This window comes from Anticarsia gemmatalis, chromosome 9, assembly GCF_050436995.1.
Source record: "Anticarsia gemmatalis isolate Benzon Research Colony breed Stoneville strain chromosome 9, ilAntGemm2 primary, whole genome shotgun sequence".
NCBI lineage: Eukaryota > Metazoa > Arthropoda > Insecta > Lepidoptera > Erebidae > Anticarsia > Anticarsia gemmatalis.
The window spans coordinates 13806829-13832068 of NC_134753.1; the positions used below are offsets into that span (position 1 = coordinate 13806829).

Below are 25240 nucleotides of genomic sequence, written 5' to 3' on the forward strand. Positions count from 1 at the left end.
TGTCCTTGCGACGCCGGATACCCGCCGCTGATACGCACCCACGCAACACACGCGGCATGGGTTCTACACCATCTGTATATTTTAAAGCAAACCATTTATAAGGTAAATATTAAGGCCCATAATATTCAAATCCACACGGGTCTTGAACTGAAAATTTAACTGCCTATTCTGTGGGCGCTTAAGACAATGTCTTGTCTATAGAAGTTTAAAATTTTCATAACGATTAAGTATGCATCTGAGTATTACGTGTTACTACTGCTAAGTAGCACAATAATAACTTTAGCAAGTGGATAAAAATATCTGCATTAATATTCGAATTCTTAAGCTAATTCATACTTACCCGGATTAAGTGAAAGTGACTCCTAAACATTTAAATAGAGTTGATTGCTAAAAAACCTTCCCCCTCACCAATTTTTTGCCATTTTACTAGTTTCAGTTTGGCATTTACCGGACTCGTTACTAAACTTTAGTCTATTGAACGGTTGTATTCAACGGTTTAATTTATGATTAGCTTTAATAGTTGTTCGAAAAAACAATACCCATTTAATTTTAAGCTGACAATTCACATCATTCAATCATAATTATGCACTAATAGTAAACAAGTGCCGAGGGTTGCGTGCCGCTACTCGGCGAGTGTCGGCGGCGATCGCTCGCTGCAGCCCGCGCCGCACCATCAGTCGCAAACATGGCGTCACTTCCAACACTCCTGTTTATCACCCTGCTCTTCTGTCTATACGGTAAATAAACTAAATTACATGGTACTTTATACCCATAAACTTATATTTTTATGTGTGGGTAAATAAATCGCGATTAGTCCGAATTTAACAGTAATTGTGTGGTCCTGTTAGCTGCCCATAATTTCATTAATTAGTAACTTAACTCTTACTTTTACAGCCACCTCCTAAAAATTTCTTCTCCAGCGAGTGTAAAGTACTGTGAATTAGTAGTGGACTAGACAAGTGACCGTTTTATTTAAATATTATTTTTAGCTTACAAGAAAGCACTGCCACGTTGCATAACAGTAGCAAACCCACTTTACGTACCCAGAAACTATCCTCATCAGCCTTTACACTACCTTTAAACCTGTATGTGTTATTTCCAGGGTCGCAAGTGTCATGGTGCCAGTGCCACAACTCCACGGACCTGTCAATCCGGCTGGACGGTCTCCTGGCGGGGTACGAGCGCGACATGCCGCCGCCCAACGGCGCGGGGCTCATCGTCTACGTCACGCTTGACGTCAGGCACGCCACCGTCGACCAGGACAGCTCCGAGATGAGGCTGCTCACTGATCTCAAGATGGTAAGGATAGTGGTTATATGGAGCAAGTGACATGGCCGGGAGATCTGTGATTATAGGAATTAAGGAGAAAAGTGCACTTATGGATACTATTATAGAACGAGATGACTGGAAAATTTGAGATTATTGGGATATAGAGTGACTTAGGCCGTGATTGGAATATTTTTTCACACTACGTTTTGCAACTGTGACTGAACCTTTAGCTACAGAATGGATTGTATACTTCCGGTAGTAATCTTAAAATTCATAAACTCTCCATTTAACAAGACTTGTTCCTTCAAGTTTTATGAATCTTTCAGTAAGTTCTACGTGAGGGCCAAAACGATATTTTTCATCTAATTTAATGCCTTTAAGTAGGTATAGTTCAATGAACGACAATTTAAAAGATTAGTGCACGCCTACACAAGTTTTTATCAGCTCTGTTATTATTAACAACACGGTTTTAAATCATTCCTGACTGTTATTTTTGTGATCGTGTGGTAATTTCCAGAAATGGCGGATATAAAATCCTGCACTTCCTGCAGCAAACTATTTGTCTACATGTAGGTACTAAGATAATAGATTGAGAAACAAAAAATGTAGTAATGTATGAGAGATTCAGAAACAAAAAATGTAGTAATGTATGAAGTGTAACCTATTATGCATAGAAATACATGTAATACATATTATTGTACGAGTAGGCGTACAACACTCATAATATTGTAGGCGCTTAAAGTAAGTTGAGTATACTCAACAAAGAATCGCCAAAAGACTGTAGAGAATGTTATTGCGGGTACATTTTGCCTTAAGATGTCTTTACAGCAAACCAATTTGTCGGTCTCCTCTCAGCAAAACGTTTTATTTTGCTTCTAGACGTGGGAAGACGGTCGCCTCAGATTCAACCAAACAGAATGGGGATGTGACTACGCAATCGCTGCAGCAGAACGTCTGTGGCTCCCAGACATCGTGTTGCTGAACGCGGCCGCCACGGGCATGACGGGCACGCCCGGCGACGCGGGGCTCAGAGCCCGCATCGAGTACGTGGGGGCCGTGACCTGGGTCATGAGGCTCGACCTCACGGCGCCCATCACCATGAACCTCTACGACTGGCCCACTGACACACAGAACTGTACCTTCAAGTTTGGCTCCAGGGCTTATGGGTTCGATGAGATTGAAATGCGTATTGCTGATTATAAGGTGAGTTTACAAACATGTCGAAATAGTAAATATCTTTGTGCTCAGTTTTACGTTAAGACTAACTTTAATATAACACAAGTGTTACTTTTAACGATTTACTTACTTATTTCTTGTTTGGGCTGATAAATATCTACGCTTACTCTTGTCCTTATTCATGTTCTATGGTACCTTTTTTCTTAGTAATTGGTTTTACAGCTGGTCAAGGCATAGGACGGGAAGGCTATGTTTAAAGAGTGCATGCGTATTAAAACTATTGTGCTTTTGTCCAGCACGCGACGGTGGTGTTCGAGAACGGTTCATGGGAGATCAAGTCGATAGCTGGCGACGCGTGGATCTGGTACCGCGGCGAGGAGCAGACGAGCGTGGCGTCGTGGAACATCGCGGTGTCGCGGCGCGCGCCGGCGCACGCTGCCGCCGCTGCTGCCGTGCTGGTCGCCGCCGCGCTCATGATCCTCGCCGCGCTCGCGCTGCCGCCTGATCAGCGACACACGCTAGCCGCTTGTGCGTCCTTTACTTCTGCGCTATGGTAAGTGAACATGAGTACCTCCCATAAGGTCTCACCAGTAAAGGCCAAAGTGTAAAACCTTGTGGTGCACCACATACTAACAGGTAAGAAACTGAGATGTGGTCTGGTGTCGCATCTGTATATCATAAATTATGATATTAAAATGAATAAACATTTCAACAAACTCGTCATTTGAGTAGATGAGGTCTTTCTTGATCAGATAATGTGGGTGAATCGATCAAAGGCTTCGCTGAAAGTTACTCGAACAAACTCTCGTGAGTTAATTCAGACGTAGGATTATAGACATTTTAGTTTTATGTCTAGTGTGTAGCAGCAATAACGTTGTTTGTGTGTGTCGTCAGGTTGATCTCGGCGCTGTCCCGCATGCCGGGCGGCGCGTCGTGTCCGCGCGTGATGTCGGTGCTGTGCGCGCTGTGTGCGTGCGGCGCGCTGTGCGGGGCCGCCGCCGCGCTCGTGCGCCGCGTGGCGCGGGTCTCGGCGCCGCCGCCGCGCCACCTGCGGACCATGCTGTCTAGTCTCTCTACTGTGTGTCGACTCACTCCTTCAGCGGTCAGTGAATTACTCCCATTTTTATCTTTATACCAACCGTTATCTCCATAGTAAACTATTAATGCATGCAACTCTCTTAAAACATCATCTAGGTTCTGAATTCTAAGTACGTGTTATAACAAACCACCTTTTCACACACACCTTCAATACGTGTGAAGTAGAAAAGTATTAGATATTTTCCTTATCCATTTTATTCCTGCATCTACAATGCTTTTAGATTTCTAACTCTAAACTACAATTAAAACTAGAACAGCAAGTATATTGTTACATATTTAATGATTCACGTATGAAATGCGAGTACATAGCTGTGTGTGGTGCAGGAGACGTGTTCGTCCGCGGAGAGCGGCGCGTGGGCGGCGGCGGCGCTGCTGCTGGACCGCGTGCTGTGCGCCGCGCTCTGCGTCACCGTGCTCGTGCTGCTCGCAGTACAGCTGCTCTAACTACGCCTCCACTACCAGGCATACCAGTGACGTCTGTGACACGAGAATAACTGTTTTCAGTGTTTGAAAATTGGACCATAACCTTCCTTTGATGTACATTATTACATTAGTCATCTATATTGCTGCTATTACTCTAATTGGTCGGTCGCTCGTGTCGCACTTTGTCAAGGGCGTCTAGGTCTACGTTTGTTGAGAACAATAAAGACAGAATAAAATGACAGTGATCTTTACATACGGGCTTATATGCACATGACGTCTGTTTCACACGTCGCTGCGTCGTAGAGTCACTAAATAAAGTCAGTTATTTGTGTCTAGAGTTATTACTGACCTCCACTTTTAACTGTGGATTAAACAGCTCTTGTGCGAATGAAGAGTTGTGTCATCTACTGTGCTCTCTATTGTAAATATCACTGAAATTAGTGAAATAATTATTAGTCCCATGCATCAACCCAAGTAGTATTTGAAGAAGAATTGGAGGTTCAAAACCTACAAGTTTAACAACTTTGAAGTTATGTGCATATCAGAAACCTGCACTAACCCAGCGTCGTGGACTCAAGGCAGAACCCTATTTCGAGAACCTCGCTCGACAACTGTCTTACTACCTACTTATCTTTAAATGTACTATATGTTTCCTACTACTATTATTGAGATTTAAGTAATTAAAGTTTATAAACAATTTTATAGAAGTATTTTCTTTTATTCATGTGTAAATAAAAATAAAAGCTTGTAAATAAACGGCTTCAACAATAAACTAACCTTATCTAGATAAATTCATCTTTAGTGTAATAAATATGCGAACCTATTTAGTTAAACCTGGTATCTCCAACGAGTGCAGTTTGTGCAGAGGAGTGTCTTGGCCAGCACGCCGCTCTGTGGCTGAACGCGTGCAGCATCAGCTCAGCTCCAAGCAGAGCCACCGCGAGGCCGGCGCCCAGTGCTAGCGCCTGACAATGTTATACAGAACTTGATATTACTATGTATATTATTTCCACAATTTGGACAGGCCCTCAAAGTATGTCATTGGTCAGTATCAGTGATTAACAGCAACTGCGTTCTGATTGAGCATCTTTTAGCATGCTCGTATATAAGTACATTAGCTACTTCACAGGAACATGGATGTTTGTTACGTTGTATTTAAGATGAATGATATCGACTCGGCATGTTCAGAACACGTTAAAATTCGGTACCGATAGTTGTTTAGAATGACAAACTGAAAATAGTCGTCAGTCTTGAAAAATTCCAGGTGCTCAACCAATCTCAGACTACATTATGTGGAAATAGCAGTTGTGGAAAGGTACCTGTAGCGCAGGCAGTACATCGATGATGCCGATGCTGACAAACCCGCCGGAGTCAGTCTCACACCGCGGGCGCGGCACGAGCCACACGCGCCGCGCCTGACCCATAAGACCTACCTCGCGCTGCCAACGCATCCTACACAGTTACAATACACTGTTAAATAATATCACATGCGGAGAGAAACATCATCGTATTTTACGAAGTTTTCAGTGTCCGCTGGTTACGAGTCTTTGTTTTGATTAAGTATACGAATTGGTAAAGACATAGGTGGTAAGCCCTCAACCACTAGCGTGGGAGTCATTAATTGCACTTAGTTATTGTACTTGAATTAACTTATAACACCTTACAGTGCTCGCCTGATTCACCAAACCGTAGAGTTATGTTGCCGACTTAATATCAATGGCTTTATCTTTTAAAATAAAGAGTTGCCAACATCACTATGGAGTGCTTTTTAAATATTTAGGCGATTGTATACTTACTTGTATGTAGTGTATTAAACATACCTGACAGCAAAGAGCTCCCGGTAGCCGGAGTACCTCCTCATGGGGATGCACACCATGGGCATCTTGAAGGCCTCGATCTCGTCCAGCGCGCACTTCTCCCGCTCCGTGAACGTCTTCGTGATCACGTCGTAGCCGGCGCTGCGCTCCACCTGACACACATGGCGTATTTTACACTTTTGGAGGCAAACGCCGCGACTACCAATTATTATCTTTGCCGTTCGTTTATATGAGTGGCATATTGGTAATTTGAGCCTGTTACTCATTTACATAATACATACATACAAAATATGTTTAACAGTTGCTTAAGAACACAACTTATGACGCGTAATGTTAGAACTAGTGCTGTTAACTCAAAGTCAATACCTGATAAAAGTGGGGTACTGTATTGTTCTTCTAATTATATGAAACACTTCGAGTTAAGCTTAAAATTCTATCAATAAGGTAACTAACTCTCTGGTACATGGTACCTGAAAAGCGAAAAGTCCAGTGCGCACACGTGCGATGCCTTCATCAACCCCGATGTATGCGCGCTCTCCTTGAGGCACGATCTTGCGTTTGTACAGCTGCTGTGCTGACTTGTCTGCTGCCTCCTGATATGTCAACATAGCAAAACTTTTCATAAGCAGAACTTTAAAGACTTAATAGAAGCGGTGCAGGATGTTAAACTAGTTGAAGGAAGATTGCAAGTTGAATTATATCAACTAGCTGTACCTATAGGAATCAAAGCTGTTTGACAAAATGAATATATGAAGATGAAGTTTTTAATAATATATTATGTTCGGACGTAAGAAACGTTGGTACAGACACCTAATTCAATCCCCTTTTTCGATTACCAAGAATTTTAATTTTATAAGGGCGTTTCGTATCCGAAAACAAATTCCATGGCCAGTTGTAAGAGTGTAAAAGGCTCATAAATGGAAGACCCACCGTAAAATAGACTTTCTTGTAGGTAGTTTCCTGCACGCCGAGGGTCATGGGCGAGCGCGTGAGGTCGTCGATGGTGCGCAGCGCGTCGCTGGGCGTCTGCAGCAGCGCCACGATCTTGGCGGAGTAGGCCGTGAACACGAACAGTGACGTCATCAGCGTGCTGAACATCACCACCCGCACCGACGACACTGCCGGCGTCACGTGGAAACCTAGACATTTAACAATTTTAGAACCAATTTCACGGCTGGATGTAAGTGTCAGATAATAATCTATCCTAATTCCTATAGTTAAAGTAAGCAAATGTATAAAAACAACTGTCAAAATTCCACCTTCACCACCATTCTTAATATCTGAAGCAGTACTAGAAACATCAGACCTGTTTTGTCTTTATTCGTGATTGTATAAATAGACTGTTTTAGGCCTTTTAACATGCAACACCCTTTTGCATGAGAGTGCAATTTAGGCTTTCTTAAAAAAAATCCTTATCAGCTATTAACCGGGTATAAGTACCTGCTAAATACGAGTGCTACTATAACTGAAAATCTTGAAAACCGAAATATTGGTCTTTGCCAAAACAAACAGAGAGGAAAAGATGTAGGAGATACAACCCCTAATTCGATATCTCTATGGATATAAAAGTAGGTAAATAATAAAACGGATAAAATGTGCTGAATTAGAAAGTAGTAAACAACTTGACTTCTAAGTACATACATAGTTCATAAGACACTCCATATTAATTAGTATTACCCACTTATCTTTGCACTTATTTACAAGATAGTCACCTTGCTGGCACATGGTCCCGAGTGCGAAGGTGCACGTGTCGGGCAGCGTGAGCGGCGCCAGTAACGCCCTGGACTGCCGGTGTGTCCTCTCTCTCACTCTCCGCAGGAGAACGAGCAGGACGGCTGCAGACGCGGCCACCACGCCGCACGCTGACCACACGCCCGCGCTGAACGGAGCTAGGAACACGTTGGATACTGCCGACCGGGACGGCTGCCGGAATATGAATGCGCAACTGAAACACACGCACACACTTATATTATACATTGGTGGTATGAAACCGAGAAGCGTGAAATTTAAAAATAATCCTTATTAGGACATAGGCCTTATTTGGGTTACCCATCTTAATTTTCCAATTCCTTCATAAGCTTAAAAAATATTCTGTGACAATTTTGCTGCAAAGCTCTATCGTCTACAATGAAATCGGATTCTGTTTAAAATAAAACGATGAACAGCGTAAAACAAACTTAAATTCCAGTTACCACGTTCTTCCTCATTCCCCCCTTTTCGCGGATAACCGATATCTATTAAAGAATCTACCTACCTTTACTTCTTATTTATTACAAATCAAACAAAATCTTTACTAAAGTCAATTATAAGAGTATAATGATACGTACGTGAGCGCCAGGGTCTCGGAGAAGTAGTGCACCTCCCGCATGCGGTCATGTCTCATGAAGATGGAGGCGAGCCCCACCTCGATCTCCTGCCGCTGCAGCAGCCCCACCAGACCGTTGAACGAGCCGTTAGGATGCACCACGCCGTAGAAGTCCACCTGACGCATGTTGAAACTGGAAACAATCACATTGGAAATGAATCAGTCATTTATTTTTCACTAAGATTAGTGGTTACTGGCTGTCAAAACTACCGATTACTTGAATTGCAACCACGAAGGCCATTTTTACGTATTCCCCGAGATACCATGACCATCACGGAATAACTCGTTGAGGGTAATTGCAAAACCTCTAATTTATAAAAAAGTTATTATTGCCAATTAACATAGGTAGTAGTTGCAGGTTCTTAATTTGGCTCACAAAATAAAGTGCTAAAAATAGCATTACTAACTGAAAGTTCATGTCTTCAGAAGCGAGCATCATGAGCGGGTGCGTGACCTTGGGGAAGGTGTCGAGCTGACGCGTGCTCACGTCCCACCAACCGCGGAAAAACTCCGGCTGACCTATCTGAAAACATACACATCACTTTAAAAATACCCTGAACTTGGGGTTAACCTATCCGAGTATCCAAAACAATAGATGTGTAGATAAGTGACCGATTGTGAGATCCTGGGTTCGATGTCCAGGTCGAAGACATGTCAATTTCTGCGGAAATATTATCAATTGTAGCTCGGAGATTAGATACCCTATCCGGCCGGTATAAGGCACAATAGGCTTTCCTAAGCTTTAATTAAGGACTATAAATAGTAATAAAATGTGTTTTTAATACACCTAGACACTCACCACCGACGCAGCAGGCATCATCATCCGTCGTAGATTCTTCCTCCTGGTCACGGTAGAGGGCAGGGCTCCCCACATGGACTCCAGCTCTTTCTTGGAGCAGTTCCTGTCTAACCCCAGATTGGTGAGTAGATACTGATGCTTAGCCTTCACCCTGTACACGTCTACTAGCGTGTCAGGCGCGGCCCATACGACGTCGGCGTCCGGGAGGATCTCGTACTCATCCAGGGTGTCTTCGATGATGCTTCTGTCGTACGAGGAGTTGTGGATCAGCAGCCATGCGTGCAGGTAGTTGAACGCGCGGGTTGACGATGCCTAAAATTTGCAGGTTATAAAGGTTGAAAGTTGTGATGAAATGATTTGTTAAAGGAAGTGCCTGCTCTTATTAATATAGCAACTTTTTACTTAGAGCGGATAAAAAATATAAGTGATTATTTTTGTAGGCGCTTCGGTTTTCAATACTTTAGGACTAATTATTATTTCTTGTCATTGGGATATTGTGTGTGTGTGTGTGTGTGTGTGTGTGTAAAATAGAAATAAACAAACCTTTTGCGTCAAGCCACAAAAATTAACGATAAGATACTCTTGTATTTACGACTTCTACAATATTACCCGAAAATAGACAAATATAACGATAGTTTTACATGAATTTTTATCCTATGATACATTACATTGTGTAGAAGATATTCGACGTCAGGACACTGTAGGTCCACCATCATGGCCTCGCGCAGCAGCTCGTAAGGACTGAGTCTCGGCGGGTGACGCATGTCCGTGTACACCCTCACTCTGATGCCGGCCTCGCTGGCGACGCGCAGGAATTCCGACGTCTTCTCTGATAACATACTTCTAGCTGTTATTACTTGTATATCAGAAAATCAACTTAGCCTTTAGTATCTTCACTTAGCCTAAAATAAACTCTACTAAAATCCTTACATCAGTCTCGTAGATTTCTTTGAAAGATGACGTCCATAACGATAATTATTTGCACTAAATTTAGCCATTCTTGTGTAGGCTGGCGTTTTTCATTATAGCTGAACTTTATGTACAATGAGAGCAGTGATAGCCGAGTGGTATAAGTTGGTACCTCCCACGCAAGTGGTCGCAGGTTCGAACCCGAGGCAACACCACAATGACTTTTCGAAGTTATGTGTGTATTAGAAATAATTATCACATGCTCCAACGGTGAAGGAAAACATCGTGAGGAAACCTTGCATGTTTAAAATTTGTTTAATACATTTATTGAGGACATACAAAGTCCCCAACCCGCACTTGGCCAGCGTGGTGGACTCAAGGCCTAACCCCTCCCTCATTACGGGAGGAGACCCTTGCCCAGCAGTGGGACATTAATGGGTTAAATTTATTATTATGTACAAGACTTTCGAACAGGGTAAGAATAAGGTATTAGTCAACTGCAAGTACCGATAAATTCTACCTACACCTATTCCAAATCTTGCTTTATCTTGTCAGTATATAGGTAGGTAAAATCTTAGTAGCTAAAAGTCAGTTTACCAGGCGGCCAGCATATGAAGGCAGACATGATGTACAGGTGCTTGGTGACGAAGTACGTGACGATGAAGCTGATCACGTCCATGGTGCGTCGCCTCCTCGGAGCCTCTGTCTTCAAGTCCTCACGGTATCATTATACAGCGGACTGTCTGTTTGTTCACTCATTATATCTACGCAATAAGTATTATTGGTTAGGTATTCTTAAGGGTAAGCTTTATGGCTGTGGTTATCATTGGTATTATTTCAGCTGATAAATTAGTAGGTGTATAAAACCGGAGGTACTTTTATGTTCTCTTTCTGCTGACAATGTATTGTTTATGGCAGACTACAACGAATCCAATGTTTTAATTTATTATTGTACCACTGCTGGGCAAGTCTCCTTTCGAAAGGAACCCCTTCCGGTTTGGCCACTAGTCCACCACGCTGGCCAAGTGCGGGTTGGAGATTTCCATTGCAGCAGCATAATTATTATGATAGGTTAACACTTTAGTGGTCTTCATTTTCATATTTTAAAAACTTTTCTTAATAGTTCCTGGCCATGATTGGAACTCAATAAATTAATTTTAAAAACAATTCTCTATCACGGCATTGTCCCAGACAGAAAATAAACAAAACCTAAAAATATAACTATTTGTCTTAAAAATTGTCCGCAATTCTAATTTACTATAGAATTAACTTTGTGTACAGAAACTCAACCTACATTTTAAGTAAGTACATAGTAAATAGTGACATTTGATAATAGTACTAGTTGTTTACACAATTTTCCCGCGACAGATAACATATAAAGTAACACTATAACCTCTTAGGAATATAACTACCTACTTCTTAACGGTTCTTCAATCAGATATCATTTGTATTAGATATAAAGAACATTTGTGATGTTTGTGAAGCGATCAAACTGCACTATTATAGTGCATCGTTAGCGTATAAGTAATGACCTCCACTCAGCTATAATTGATAATTTGTATGTAATTTCACAAACAACCTTCAGTAAAACTATCTACTTTTAACTTAATTTAAATATTTTTTCAGTAGTCTTTTGCGGCAATTCTTTATAAATTTCTTATTTTGAACGAATTTCATGTTCTTAACGTCCCTCTTATTTTATATCAATCTTGATTTGATTTGCCGGAATTCACGTTATTAACATTACCCGAACTCTATTTAACAAAATTTATTTATGTGAAGATATAAGACGCTGTAACAATAAGCTCATATTTTCACAATGTCAACAGCGCATCTAGTGGCTGAGAATCTAGAGTTCGATATTCGACCGAAACAAATAAGTATTCCTTTGATCGAAAGCCTGTTGGTTAAGAGTTTTAAATTAAAGTCTTTTACTGTAACTTGAGTTCTTCAGTAGCACCTGCGTTAGTTTGTGTTATTAATGACAGTTTCAGAGCCATGATTCAGCCGTGAATGTCAGGTGGTAGAATGTTTCAAAACATCAACTTGTACAAGACCCGTGTGTCAATTTGACGAACAATAATACAAACATACTGCAGTCTGACAACTTATTAGCGAGTGAGAATCGATACATATATACGATTTTTCTAGAATAAAGTTTCTATTTATAAAAAATACGTAGTTAATCAAATAGATTATCGTCAAGTGCATAATAATGATAATTAGGTACTGTTTTTTTTTATATCTCTGCTCAAAACTTGCATACAATCCTCTTTACTAAGTTGCTGGGCTATAATGTCTGTATGACAGACTAGATTTAATCTTTTTTTACAATTAAATAACCATTATAATAAGACGCACGAGATACGAGAACTAATGTCCTCGTGCATTATTTAGCTATTAAAACTGTAACAATTAATAATATTGATAAAACAAAACCACTTATAACAAAACCCATTAAACCAATGATTTTTAAACACAACACATTAGGCGACCTACATTAATTTGGAGACATAAAAAATACCCAAAAACCAAATGAAACAAGTGAACATAACATATTTTCCTTGGCCTGGTTGAGTGTCCCATTATTAGGAATATGCCACCCTCTTTTCCTTCCATATCAACCTACCGGCGGCAAGTTCCGACCAGTCCTTCTTAAATGCGTCCAGGTCATCCCGCCATCCATCCTCTGGCACCCAGTTAGTGGATATATAAGCCCACCTTTCTGGATGCAGGCAGGTAATGTGGCCAACCCAGTCCCATTACCATAAGAAACATAGTATGGAAAAATAAATAAATAGAAAAACATGTTGTTTGGTCGTAAATATGTGGAAATAAAAACAGAATGATGATCACTTAGTTTACTTAGCTGTAGATTTAAGTGCCTCTTAAGGGGATAAAAAACTCCCGCGCAGGCGATTTGACTAATACCTAAGTAAAAAAGTGTTGTCGTAATGATTCAGAAAGGTCAATACTCTTATAAAGAGAAACTAAGCATATTTTTAAGTGTTTTGTTACAAATTTGTATGCACAAATAAATAACTTGGGTAATATATTTTTGCATAAGAATTTGGAATAATATGTTTACGTATTTTTTTGGAATATTTCGCTGACTTCTCATATGCTGCTATTTTGAAAGACTTTTGAGAAAAAATGGTATTAGGCTTTCTCATTGTGTTTTTATCAAATAGATCTGAAGAACTCAGAACACATAAGTCTCAATTAGTAAAGTAGAATAACATTTCAATCAAAAATTGCCGAAGTAATATCTGCGCCCTATGCTTTGTAACGATCAGACAATACAAATTTCGGTCTTGAGCATTAAAAAGCGATTAAGATTTAAAAGCGGGGGAGATCATGCTTTCACCCCTTGGAGCTGTCTATGGTCCGGGTAATTTTGATATGTAGAGCCACGAGCAAAAGTAGGTATGCAGGTGCAAGTCAGTTTTAAAAGTCATCAGATGAACATAATACATAGCTCCATTGATTACTAGCGAAATCTAGAGATGTGACTCGTGCTCATGACTCAAAATAAAACACAGCAAATAAACTTCAACATTAAATAGGTAACTATATTTGTCTATAATAAATTAAGTAACTAAGTAGTGGGCGGCGACTACCGCGTGGGCAGCGCGGGGCAGACGTCGGGCTGCACGAAGAGGCGCGTGTAGTTGACGAGGCAGAAGGTGACGATGGAGCCCAGCATGGAGCCCAGCTGCGTGACGGCGCCGCACGCGCGCATGCCCCGCGCGCCGCCGCGCCGCGCCCAGCCGTACACCCACATGCGCGCGTACGACACCACGCCCGACACCAGCACCCACGAAATCACCTGCAGACACACACGTCACGTTACATTCTTCATAATAGATCCTTTATTAAGTAATTTAATAAATAAATACCATTGTACAACACACACGGGGATTTGATTCCAAACTAAGCAGAGCTTTTACTATGTCACCAAACAACTGATAAACATACTTATATACTTCTAAATACATATTTATATAGATACATTAACAACCCGGCTCAGAACAAATACTCGTGCTCATCACACTGATCACACAATTTTTTTTCGCGGGTGGGATTGCGGCGAGGTGAGCGAGTTACACTGTTCCAAACGTGCGGTTGATAAGTTAAGTCCTTTTATGAGGATTTATTGCAATCAGATAACGGTAAGTGCCCTGCGAATGACCCAGTCTTAAAATAAAGCAAAGCACGCATCAACTACTTACTCATCAACAACTACTACCTACTCATCGACAATAAAGAAGATTAGTATCGGTTGTATCGAATAATCGAAGGACTAGAGCAAAGACAACATCGATGATGCAGTGCAGTTTTCAAAAACCTTATCTCAAGCGGTCATTGAGAGTGATGAAGATAGTGGAAAACATCTAAGTAAGAACAATCCTGCATGAAACCTGCATTAGATCAACGCACAATATCCTTTTTTTTCTATTCCCAAAACGACCTTTAGCTATATTAATTACCCCGTTGGTGTATTAGAAGTTGCAATAATTTAGCGCGAGACCAAGTCGATAAAGTCTTTGCAATAATGTTTGTGTCTGAACTGTTTTTGTCACTGATGTTATGAAACCGATGGAGAAAAAACTAATGAAACGACCAAGGACAGAGGTTATCGGACATTAAGAGGAGGTTACGCGTGAGGTCACCTTGTTGCCTCCACTCGTGACCACTCGACACCACTTGATGAGAAATATTCTCCGTGAAAGTACGGGACAGACATCCACGGGGAAGTCCCGCGACTATCAACATTTGCCGGAAATAACACAAGCTATCTCTGACTTTCTAGTCACCCTGACTATGATAAACTACACCTGCCCTTGGTAACAACGTACTATCTTCAGACACTCGTTCACTTCCAACAGTTTATTACACCTCTAAGTATCGTATTTTTGAACGTCATTTACGATGCCTCGATAACATTGGAAATGAACCGTATTAATACATGTAACAGACGATAACAATGTACACATACATGCGGCGAAGGCCACACACAATTGTTAATGTTTATAAAAATACAAGTAGACGAACACTTACAACTAGGAATATGCCGCCAGTGGTGTTGAGGAGCGGCGGCGCGGGGCTCATGAGCGCCGTCGTCATGATGTAGCAGAAGGGCAGCAGCGCGAACGTGAGCATCACTCCGAGCAGCTTGTAGTGCACGGGGCGCAGCCACACGCCCGCCAGGCACGCGGCCGGGTTGGCCATGGCGCCCAGCGTCACCGCCAGGTGGTAGGCGCGCGTGCCGTACGGCATGCACGAGTACGACTGCACCGACGGCATCACGCCGTTGTTCAGCGCGTTCAGCACCACCATGAGCCCCAGCACGCCCAGCCAGCGCGCGCTCGTGATCGACTCCGGCGCCACCGTCGCCTCCTCGTCCTTGGCCGCCACCGCTAGATCCACTTTTTCGGAATCGAAGCCTTTGTAATTGTTGATAGTGGTGAAACTGACGAGACTGGCGGCCGACAGTCCGCCCAGCAGTAACAGGAACACGGTGGTGTCGAACCGCGGCGGCGGGTACACCGCCGTCACTGTCGAGTTTTTGTCCTCGGGATAAATGCACTCCGGCTCCCCGCCCACGCCCTGTATCAGGGCCAATATACTAGGTATGAAGCCACTGAGCCCCTCCCCCATTAAGTACGTAGCGAGGTACACGCTCCGGAAGTGTCTTAAGTGTGGGTAGAACAGCACGGAGCTGGTGCAGCCCACCAGCGCCGCGAAAAATGTCAGTGTTAAGTACGCGATGGAACGTTCACTACCACGGATCACAGTCGTCTTGTCGTAGAGGAAAGCGTTGAGGATCAACGCGAGCGTCCCTATGTGCAGCAGTCCGTATATGTAGGGCACGTCTGAGATTCTGGAGGTGATCTTGCGCAGCACGCCGTACAGCAGGATGCCGACGTTGGCGAACTGCACGGCGAGCACCATGGAGGAGGCGAGCGCCCAGCCCTCGGGCAGGCGCTCCACCAGCAGCGGCAGCTGCACGTACAGGCCGTTGACGCCGAGCCACGTGCCGATGCCCCAGCACGTCATCAGCACGTCCAGCGTGACGCGCCGCTGAGCGCCCCACATGTTCACTGCGAACGTGTCGCCGCGGTCTATACACGGAGAACTCTCCTTCTGCTCGCTCAACCTGCGACCACACACACACACACGTAAGAACCGGCACAGTCGCACAAACTAACACACGCGATACTATTTCACAACTAAATTCTAGATAATTATTTGGTAACACCTAGTATAAAGTGCAGAATTGGTGCCAACTTATCGCGAATAATAAACACGAAAGGTCTAGACGACGTTATATAGTCCCAGTGATACATGTGCTGATAAGATCTGACTTTAAACTTTCCATAGGTGCGCGAACGAAAGAAAAGGACGAATAATTAATACGAAGCTTACAGTTGAGACAATTTATAATCAGAAATCCGCGCACACAGGCCGGCACACGTAATGATTGCGAGCACAGATTAAGTAATAAGCGAAATGATAAGATGTGGAAAATGGAGCGTTAATTACAATTTGTCAATAGATAAGTAAAGCCGCGAGCGACTTGCGACTGATTATCGACGATTGCACCGCGACAGTGAGCCGCGGGACTCGCTCACTCACTTATGTATGTGTGACTACGACGCATGCCGCTCAGGAGCCCGGCCCGGACCCGCGGGTCAGCGAATCTGCACTACTAACTACAACATAGTACTTAGGTCAGCGACTACATTGTGTAAACACTACGACTTCGCTAATTTCATATGACGTAAGTACCAACAATTATTGCTTGCTTTGACTATACGAAATCTTAGAATCAGCCCTCAAATGTCATAGCGAATTTAATGCGATTCCGACTCAAATAAAACAAATAAAATTGCAATAATTTACTACCTATAAATAAAACATGTTTAAATGTAAAAATGTAAAATGTCAACCGATAGGTTTTTTAAGTTATTTTTGTGACATCAATAAATATGTATATAGAAATCTAATTTCATCGCCACTAAATAATGTTCGGTGTCAATTTAATCTAAGATCTTAAAGGAAAATAAAATTATATTTGTTAAATGGAGCAGTTTTTTATAATTAGTATCGCATTACAAAATTACGTCCAAAAAATTTACATATTTTCTACATTATCATGCCTACATTAAACAGCGCAGAGTATTAGGCTTTTGAAAGTAATGTCAACTGTTTGATGATAAATGAAAGCCTATAAAATTATAACGTTCTATATTTATCTAAATTCTAAACAAACAGTGTTTAGCGTGTGACATATTGATAAGAAAACCACAACAACCTGTGTTAATGATATCAAAATATTCGAAAGTTGCTAAGACTATCAAAATACAACTATTTCGGCTATAAAACTACTGTTTTGAGAACAAAAAACGCAATTTGCATTAATGTAACGCTACTGTAGCATTCTAGTAATAAATTTACTTTTATTAAACAACTATTGGAAAGTTTTCATTCACATAAAAGTTGGAAACTAACTATCACACATGTTAAATAAATAACTTTTAAACTTTCGCATTGCATTGCACTACAGTCAGCCTGCGACCCCGGCCAGTGTAATCTGCGCCAAAACGTCAAGTATTATAACGTTAAATGCGTGTTCTTGTTAATTCCCGTATTCTTATATAATTATGATGAAAGATGAAGTTTACTAACCCCCCGTTTCTGAGTACATTTAGCCGTAGTTTATCTATTGAATAGCGTTAGCGTTTTATATGAGTTTAAACCTTATTGAGTAGATAAACTACCGCTTGATGTACCTCAGAAACCGGGGGTTAGTAAATATAGTTGTATCCACGACTGTGTCGAACTAACATCCTGTAATACAACGATGTGTTGCACCGATTGTACTCATAATGACAACACGATGACATGTCTCACACCAATGTAAAATGAATTAGTAACAGTTAAAGAATGGACGACGTGCTTCAACACATATACACGTTATAGGCTGATTGAAACTGTGACAAGCGTATGGGCTGTTCCTTTAACCCCTGACAGCTAACCTTAAGCGCTGGTTCCCACTTGTCGGGTGTCGGATCCGAATTATAATCGGTGGTTCTAGTAGCAGAGCATTTTATATGAAGCTATTCACATTTATCGTAAACCATAATGTTCGGATTAACCGTAAACGATTAATGTTCGGATCCGACACCCGACAAGTGGCAACCAGGCGTTACCAGTGACGGTGTGGTGGAGAGAAGTGTAAAAAAAATCCCCACCAGTAGGTACAGTTGTTAGGGAAAAGTGCGACAGTGCTATTAACTACAATCCCGCAATTCAGCAATATCGTTTATCAATAAGACAAGGTTGCTCGCTATCTATATAACTGTATCATTTTTTATCTATACTTATAAAACGTCTGAGCCTCATTCAGCTATTTGGTGAATAAGGAACAAGACTTTTAATACAAATAACTGAGAAATAACGATAAGTTAAGCTCGCATTGATAGGCCGAGCCACATCTCATCAATAAGCTCTACTGACTCTATATCATATCTAGGTATTATGGTAATATGCCCGTCAGCATGATCTTTGAAGAACGCGATACGGTGCGGTGCACGCGCAAATGCAGTACTGCGGGTATTTCAGTATTTTTTTTTGAACGAAACAAATATACAATTATACATGATCACTGTACATTTTGTACGAAAAGAAGCCACCGTATTCAATACAATAAAATAACACTTAGAAAAATAATATCATACCATTATGTTTTATGATCGTTGATTAAATATATTTGTAATTTACTTTGGTCTCTTTCGCACAATATGTAGAGTATTGTAGAGCTATAAACAGTGACACTTACATGTTCCTCTATCAGTAGTTCACAACTAAAACGATTGTAAAGTAAAAGCGAGTGAGGTGTGCGCCGGCCGCGAGGCCACGTAATTGTTAAGTGTTAATTAATTCACACACGACCACCTATAAAAACAATGTGGTTTGAAGTGATGAGACAGAAGTACGGAGCAGCAGAGGTTTATCTGCATGTAAATATGTGAGTGGTGGCAGTAGCCGGGAGGCTGCAATGTTTGCTGTGCTAGTTACATGATAAAGCGCAGGTACCTACCGGTAGGGCTGCGCCATGTCGCGCTGGAGCGCGCCGAGTGGCGGCAGCGGCGCGCGCCCCGGCGCCGCCCGCGCCCCCGCGCCTCAGCTGCGACATGTGCCAGTGACAACAACCAAACAACGCTCTACGTACACTGACATCCTCACAACATTTCACTACTATCAAATATACTTCAAAATGTCAAGCACCTATTAATGAAAAGTCTTCTGCGATAAATCAATTGAATCTTCAGTCACTTTTCATCTTACAATATCAATCGTAAGATAGAAAGAGATAAAACAATCGCGTATAGTTTGTATGACCAGTTTAAATAGTGTATAGTGAAATGTTGTAACGCTGACAGTTTCCCGCGCTACGCCTCACTTCAGACAAATAAAGTTATTTATTTGTGAAGCGGACGCGAGGAGCGACACAATGTAATGAAAATACATCTCATAACAAACATCAACGTGTTCACCGTGTTCGCTCACATCTGTGTCAACTACATTTTACTTATCATGTCCCAAAACATACAAGACTAATTCTAGAACAATCTCCACGGGTACCCACGTATTTATACTTTTAAATTAAGTACTCAAATTCAAAATCCAAAACATTATTCAAGAACACATTTTAATGTGAAGGAAAAAAATAAGTTCGATGTTTGTGGCTCTACCACGGAATTTAAATACAGTGCGTAGTGATGAAACAATACACTACATAAATCTGAAGTATTTAAAATGTAGACAAGTTATTGTTTGAAGTGCAGTAACTTACACAAGTGTATAATACATATAATTAAATATTTATAATTTCATTTACAGATCTCAAAATATATTCATTCGATAGTTTTTTAATGAACAAATAAAAGGAGCATGCTTAATTGCTTACATTCTTTAATAAACCTTGCGTAACACGATACGGACACACAACAGGAAATATTAATATAAAAAATATGAATTTATGATCTTGACATTTTGTTATTACAAATTATGTAAGCGAGGGCGACATTTATTTTTTATTTCAGAAATCCTTTAAAAAGGTAATATTTCTGTAACATTAGACATTGCCTTTCTTAGAGGATGTTTGTTCGTCATTAGACCACGTTTCAAATATTGGATATTATATAGATGCACTGGCCTGGGTATACCTCTAACCCCCGGTTTCTGAGTACATTTAGCGGTAGTTTATCTATTCAATAGCGTTTTTTTTACATGAGTTTTGACACCATTGGATAGATAAACCTACCTAAAAACTACCGCTAAATGTACCTTAGAAACCGGGGGTAAGGGCGTAGTTACAGTGTAAAGTAAAGTACTTATTCAGGGAAACTACATCGGTATTATCCGTCGGTAACATGGCGGGTACAAATATGCAGCTAGTGTAGGAAGTTCTTGAGATGTATTTTTATTACAATAGCGTTTAAAGCACATAAAATTAGCAAAGCAAATGATCGAACAACATAGAGGTCGCACCAATAAGTAATAAACAAAGACACAAATTACTTGAATTTAAGACATATGACAGAATATTTAGAGCTACAAGAATATTTCAATAATGTTTATGAAGTCTAGATCATTATGAGCAGGAAGCACATAAATCTATAAGTTATAATATATTAAGTTTATGTATTTTGTTGCAAAAAAACTTGGCTTCACCTAAACGCAAGTTTTCTTTTTCATGAAGTGTAGAGTGTATATCGCGTTGCTTTATGAAGCTTCTAGTTTACCTACTAGGTATAACTCTAGGAAATCTTTAGCTGAACATTTAAGATACTTATTACTTACATAATATGTATCGTCATTACTGAACAAAAAGTCTATTGATGGTACTAACTAGCCGTCATGCGGAGACGCAATATCTCGAAGCAACATAAAAAGAGACTTTGAAAAAAGGTGCAAGGTTTCTTAGTTACTCTTGAATATTTGACTTCATTTTAACGTAAAATTACGATTTATTCTGACAAAAGCCCGTCAGCTCTATAGCCATATTCGGACCTTATTCACGCGTTCCTGAAATTGTTACAAGTTCGAGAAATCCTCGTTAGTTCCTGTGTACAGTGTAAACAAGCTATAAACCTATTTCCAGATAAGCGCTGGAACAATCAGTGTGCTTCATAACATCAATAATGTCGCGGCGATGACGCGGGCATGCGGGAACGATCTGATACGCAATACAAGAGTAAGGTCAGGCGCGCACCACTATTCTTATTAATTGGACTGTATTAATGCATAGCGTGCATTATATGCATAACATTTATATACACTTAGTAAGTAATTATTGAGTTATAAATAAACTCTTATTACAAAACATGTCCCTATGGGAAAACGGCGTAACTTTATCTAGGTTTCCTTCATTATAATCCAAAATCTTAACTGGGTACATCTTTCTCATTTGTGGTTAAATTAGCAGCAACACGCTGCGAAAAAAACAAAATAAAAGCAATGTGCTAAGATGACTTAACAATAACGAAGTCATTTCGTCACATCATCATACCGTCTACATGTCTATATTTTTCAACGTCCGATCAGCGACTTGCTAGGTACTTCAGAACAACAAATTTCAATGTCGCGTACTGAACACGAGATATCACAAAAACTTTCAAGAGCGCGCCTGTAATAAATCGATATTGGTTGTTATCACAAGCGCAGAGCGCCGCGCAACTTGACCGGTACTTCATACAAATGTGCCGGTACAATCTCGTGCTTATTCACGTGCACCTAACTACAATAATATAATTAAGTGAATGAGTGCTTTCTTTGAGGACGAACACTTTAGAGGTCGCGTGACTATTTATCAACAATAATGTAACTGTTTGCAGTCTTTCAAAATATATAATGTTCATTTTTACTGTTCAGTACAGATATTTTCAAATATATGCTTTTATTCATAACAAGGTAGCTAAGATTATTTTTATCTTACCTAATAAAAATAAACTGATTCATTCATATTTTGGAGGCAAAGTGCAAATTCAATGATCTGTGGTTCTATTAATGTTTTAATTATGCTGCTTCTCTTTACAGGAAAGTGTTGCACAAACTATCAAATTCTTGAGAATGTTTTTTCCAAGCAGGAAAGAACTAAATAGAAGAACTAGGAATGAATTAGTTAGGTGTGAGTTAGATTTTATCCTTATTGTTATTTTAATTAAGACAACTTTGAAACTTTATAGCTACGACAGTTGTTTGCAGAGTATTGTGCTATTTACAAATAGCTATCTATCTAAATTGAGCTTAGATTTGTAGAAAATGTTTTGTATCTTTGTTTTAATACTTATATAAGAATCAAATGTGGGTTGTGTCAAGTTGTATATTTATATTAGAAAGTATGAGTAAAAGGTTGTATCTATTACTTGGAAGCCAAAGGAAAAAAAAATGGTACGCATAGACTAAAGACAACTCAAACTGTACCATAGTCACAGAGTATGTAACAAAAAGATTAACTAACAACTATTCAAACTTCAAATTAATCAGTTTAAAAAATGTGTAGTCATAAACATTTGAAACTATTCTCAATTGATTCCAATTGGCGAGCAATCAACCAATACACTTGATAGTTTAGTAATTTAGTAGATGTGACGATAGAACCATACCGACATGACACCATGCACCACCGTGTGTTAGTACAATGTAGAAATAAATGTGTCTAATATACTACATACTGTGCAAGGAACTGGTGATATCACCTTCAGTTACAAGCCATTCACCTGAAATTGAAAAACTACAGTTCTGATAAGCCCATTTTTAATACACACTATGAAACTTGGATTATTGTTAGATTGTATTTTAATAACTACTTTTGCAATACACAATTACTGTTAATACTTATAATCTTATCACAAAAAGTGAAACAAATATTCAATGCATGTTTTGGCATACTTTAGTGTTGTTAAACTTTTTAAAGGAATGCAAATCTGCACACCCATTTGGTTGATATAGGAGTGTCGGACTGTTAGGATTTGTCCCTTTAAATTAATTTCTGTATATTCCAATTCGGCAACAGTGGACACACAACTCTAACATCTATTGATATTTTCTATAAGAATTGATTATGTTATTAATTTTATTACAGTATCGCCCAGTACAACGTTAGTACAATAATCACACCAGGAAGAAGTCCTGCTATTCATATCTAATAATAAACCAAGTTAGATCACAAAGATTAGCTCTAATACTACAGAAGATAGCTAGATTATTATTTAAGCTTTTGATAAAGAGTTTAATCTACTTTAATTAATTAATAAGTGATGTACCTTGACATTGTTTCACTGCAGTCACTCGGAGTGTGCAGTAGTTCCATATTATGTCTGGAAGAAGATATTTCAGATAAACTTATTATCTTAAACACTTTTTGCCTTAGTTTCATCACTTTTAGATAAGTATTTGATGGCTTATCAGTTGACAGATGATTTCCTACATTAACTATCTCATTCATTGATAAGATATTGGCCATGGATATAGGTATTTAGGAATTAAAATAAGTGTTATTATCATCTCTCTAGTTCCTAGAGGAGACCCTCTCGGTGATGGGTTAAAATTATTTATTACAAAATCATTTCTTTTACATCCTAACATATTCGTTTTTCAATCCGACTTTAATTGACTTCTTCCATCAAATAGGAATGATAATCAATTAGTAATAGAAGTGTAAAATTCTTAGTTGTTATTCATTTTAATACGGAACTTCTCAAGGTAATGAGTTCCCACATTAAATATTCCATTATTTGTTAATTTAAATAATTCAAATTATGTTTAAGAAACTCACTGTTGATATTCACTACAATATTTATTAAAAAAATATAGAATCATTAATTTAAAAAAAATAGCCTTGAAGTTATGTTTAAAAAAAATAATATAGCAACTTGTTAGCACATACAATAAGTAAGTGACATTGCATTATGTATGTTTAACTGTTATGTACACACACTTTCACACTATGTAATTATTTATATACTAACCTTACACTGTCTCCCATTTCAATAGCTAAGGCACATGGATCACTGCGGGTAAAGCTCTTATAGTACGTTCAGTTTCACTGTTCCGTGTGGACTGCCTGACTGCCGAAGTTCTCCAACGTTGCATAAAACCTCCGTGCCTTACATCATCATTTATTCCCCATGCTTACGAACTATGTTCCACTATAAAACACCACAGGACTGGAAGACTACGTATATATGACTTTCATACAAAGTTACAGAGAGTTTATTTTACGTATGTATTCTATATAATTAATTACGAATTAGAAACTAAAGTCCGAAGTACGTGATTTTCCTATTGAAACTGTCAGTGTCAGATCCAACAGCATGACAATTGACAGCTAAATGACATTAATGACAGTTCCATACAGCTGACCTACTGACCTTTTCGTTCCAAACTTCAAGGTACAACATTTGTTAAAATTGAACATTGAATTTAAGTTAATCAAGTCAAAAACAAAATAAAACCACGATTTATTAGCCATATTAATTTACCCTTAGTTTATAAAACTATTAAAACACATATGTACTACGGACGGGTAAATTAAACTCCTTTCTACTCCTAGCTGAAAAATAGTAGATTACCAATCAAAAAGCCAACTTTCATACTTACGTAATATCGTAAACTATAAGCAATGAACTAATTAACAACATAACGATTACAACTCTCCTACTTTGATTCCACGCGTATCTACAGGCAAAATGATTATTTTCAACCTTGCTTAGCTCTGTCTGTAGTAATAACCACTAGTCACTGTTTATTTATTATACGTCGATATCTACGGTCGATCGTATCGTAGGGACTTGCTTTCATTAATTTCTAAGTAAAGGTTTAGACAAGATGCGATCATAATATATCAACTGGTTTTATACACGTCTTCTGACTTTGTACCTACTACCAAAAATATAAATAGGTACGGCAGTGTACAGCTACGTGAAAATCTCTGGGGGTGGAATTCTGTGGAAGTTTTCTCCACATACGTTATTTATGACGGAGCTTCTAGAACTAAAACGATGTGCTTTAGATATCACGTATCTTTAAAGATACGATATCGAATGATTCGTACTAAGTTCTGATATAATTTTACTTGAATTAAAAACCTACCTAACTACAGTAACTACCTAGTATAACTCCTGATGTAATTGCTGCTTGTTTTCAATTTGTGTATAATTTGAGTGAACATGATTATTTGCAGGTATACGATAAAAAACGATATTATGTATTACCTATACCTAATGTTTTACGGTAATTCTTAGGCACTTGAATAAAACACTGCATTACTATTAACAGTACATAATGAATACTGGTAAATTGCTTCTATTA

The 25240-nt window shown here is 39.6% G+C and overlaps 2 protein-coding genes across 2 annotated transcripts; one reads left to right on the forward strand and one right to left on the reverse strand.

The window, feature by feature from the left end:
- The first annotated feature begins 617 nt into the window (after window positions 1–617).
- Window positions 618–4673, forward strand: LOC142975383 (neuronal acetylcholine receptor subunit non-alpha-2-like). Its single transcript, XM_076118176.1, has 6 exons — window positions 618–737; window positions 1103–1299; window positions 2149–2472; window positions 2742–2998; window positions 3340–3547; window positions 3868–4673. Exons 1-6 carry the CDS (start codon window positions 686–688, stop codon window positions 3985–3987), a joined length of 1158 nt encoding a protein of 385 aa, XP_075974291.1. The 5' UTR covers window positions 618–685; the 3' UTR covers window positions 3988–4673.
- On the reverse strand, window positions 4316–24241 carry LOC142975273 (ionotropic receptor 75a-like). Its single transcript, XM_076118014.1, has 16 exons — window positions 23899–24241; window positions 23194–23247; window positions 14918–16016; window positions 13477–13685; window positions 10454–10545; window positions 9616–9776; window positions 8948–9259; window positions 8556–8671; window positions 8111–8281; window positions 7496–7728; window positions 6714–6922; window positions 6254–6376; window positions 5787–5935; window positions 5286–5418; window positions 4787–4931; window positions 4316–4397 (listed from the first exon to the last, which is right to left on the reverse strand). The coding sequence occupies exons 1-15, from the start codon at window positions 23913–23915 to the stop codon at window positions 4791–4793; spliced, it is 3219 nt and encodes a 1072-aa protein (XP_075974129.1). The 5' UTR covers window positions 23916–24241; the 3' UTR covers window positions 4316–4397; window positions 4787–4790.
- Window positions 24242–25240: the final 999 nt, after the last annotated feature.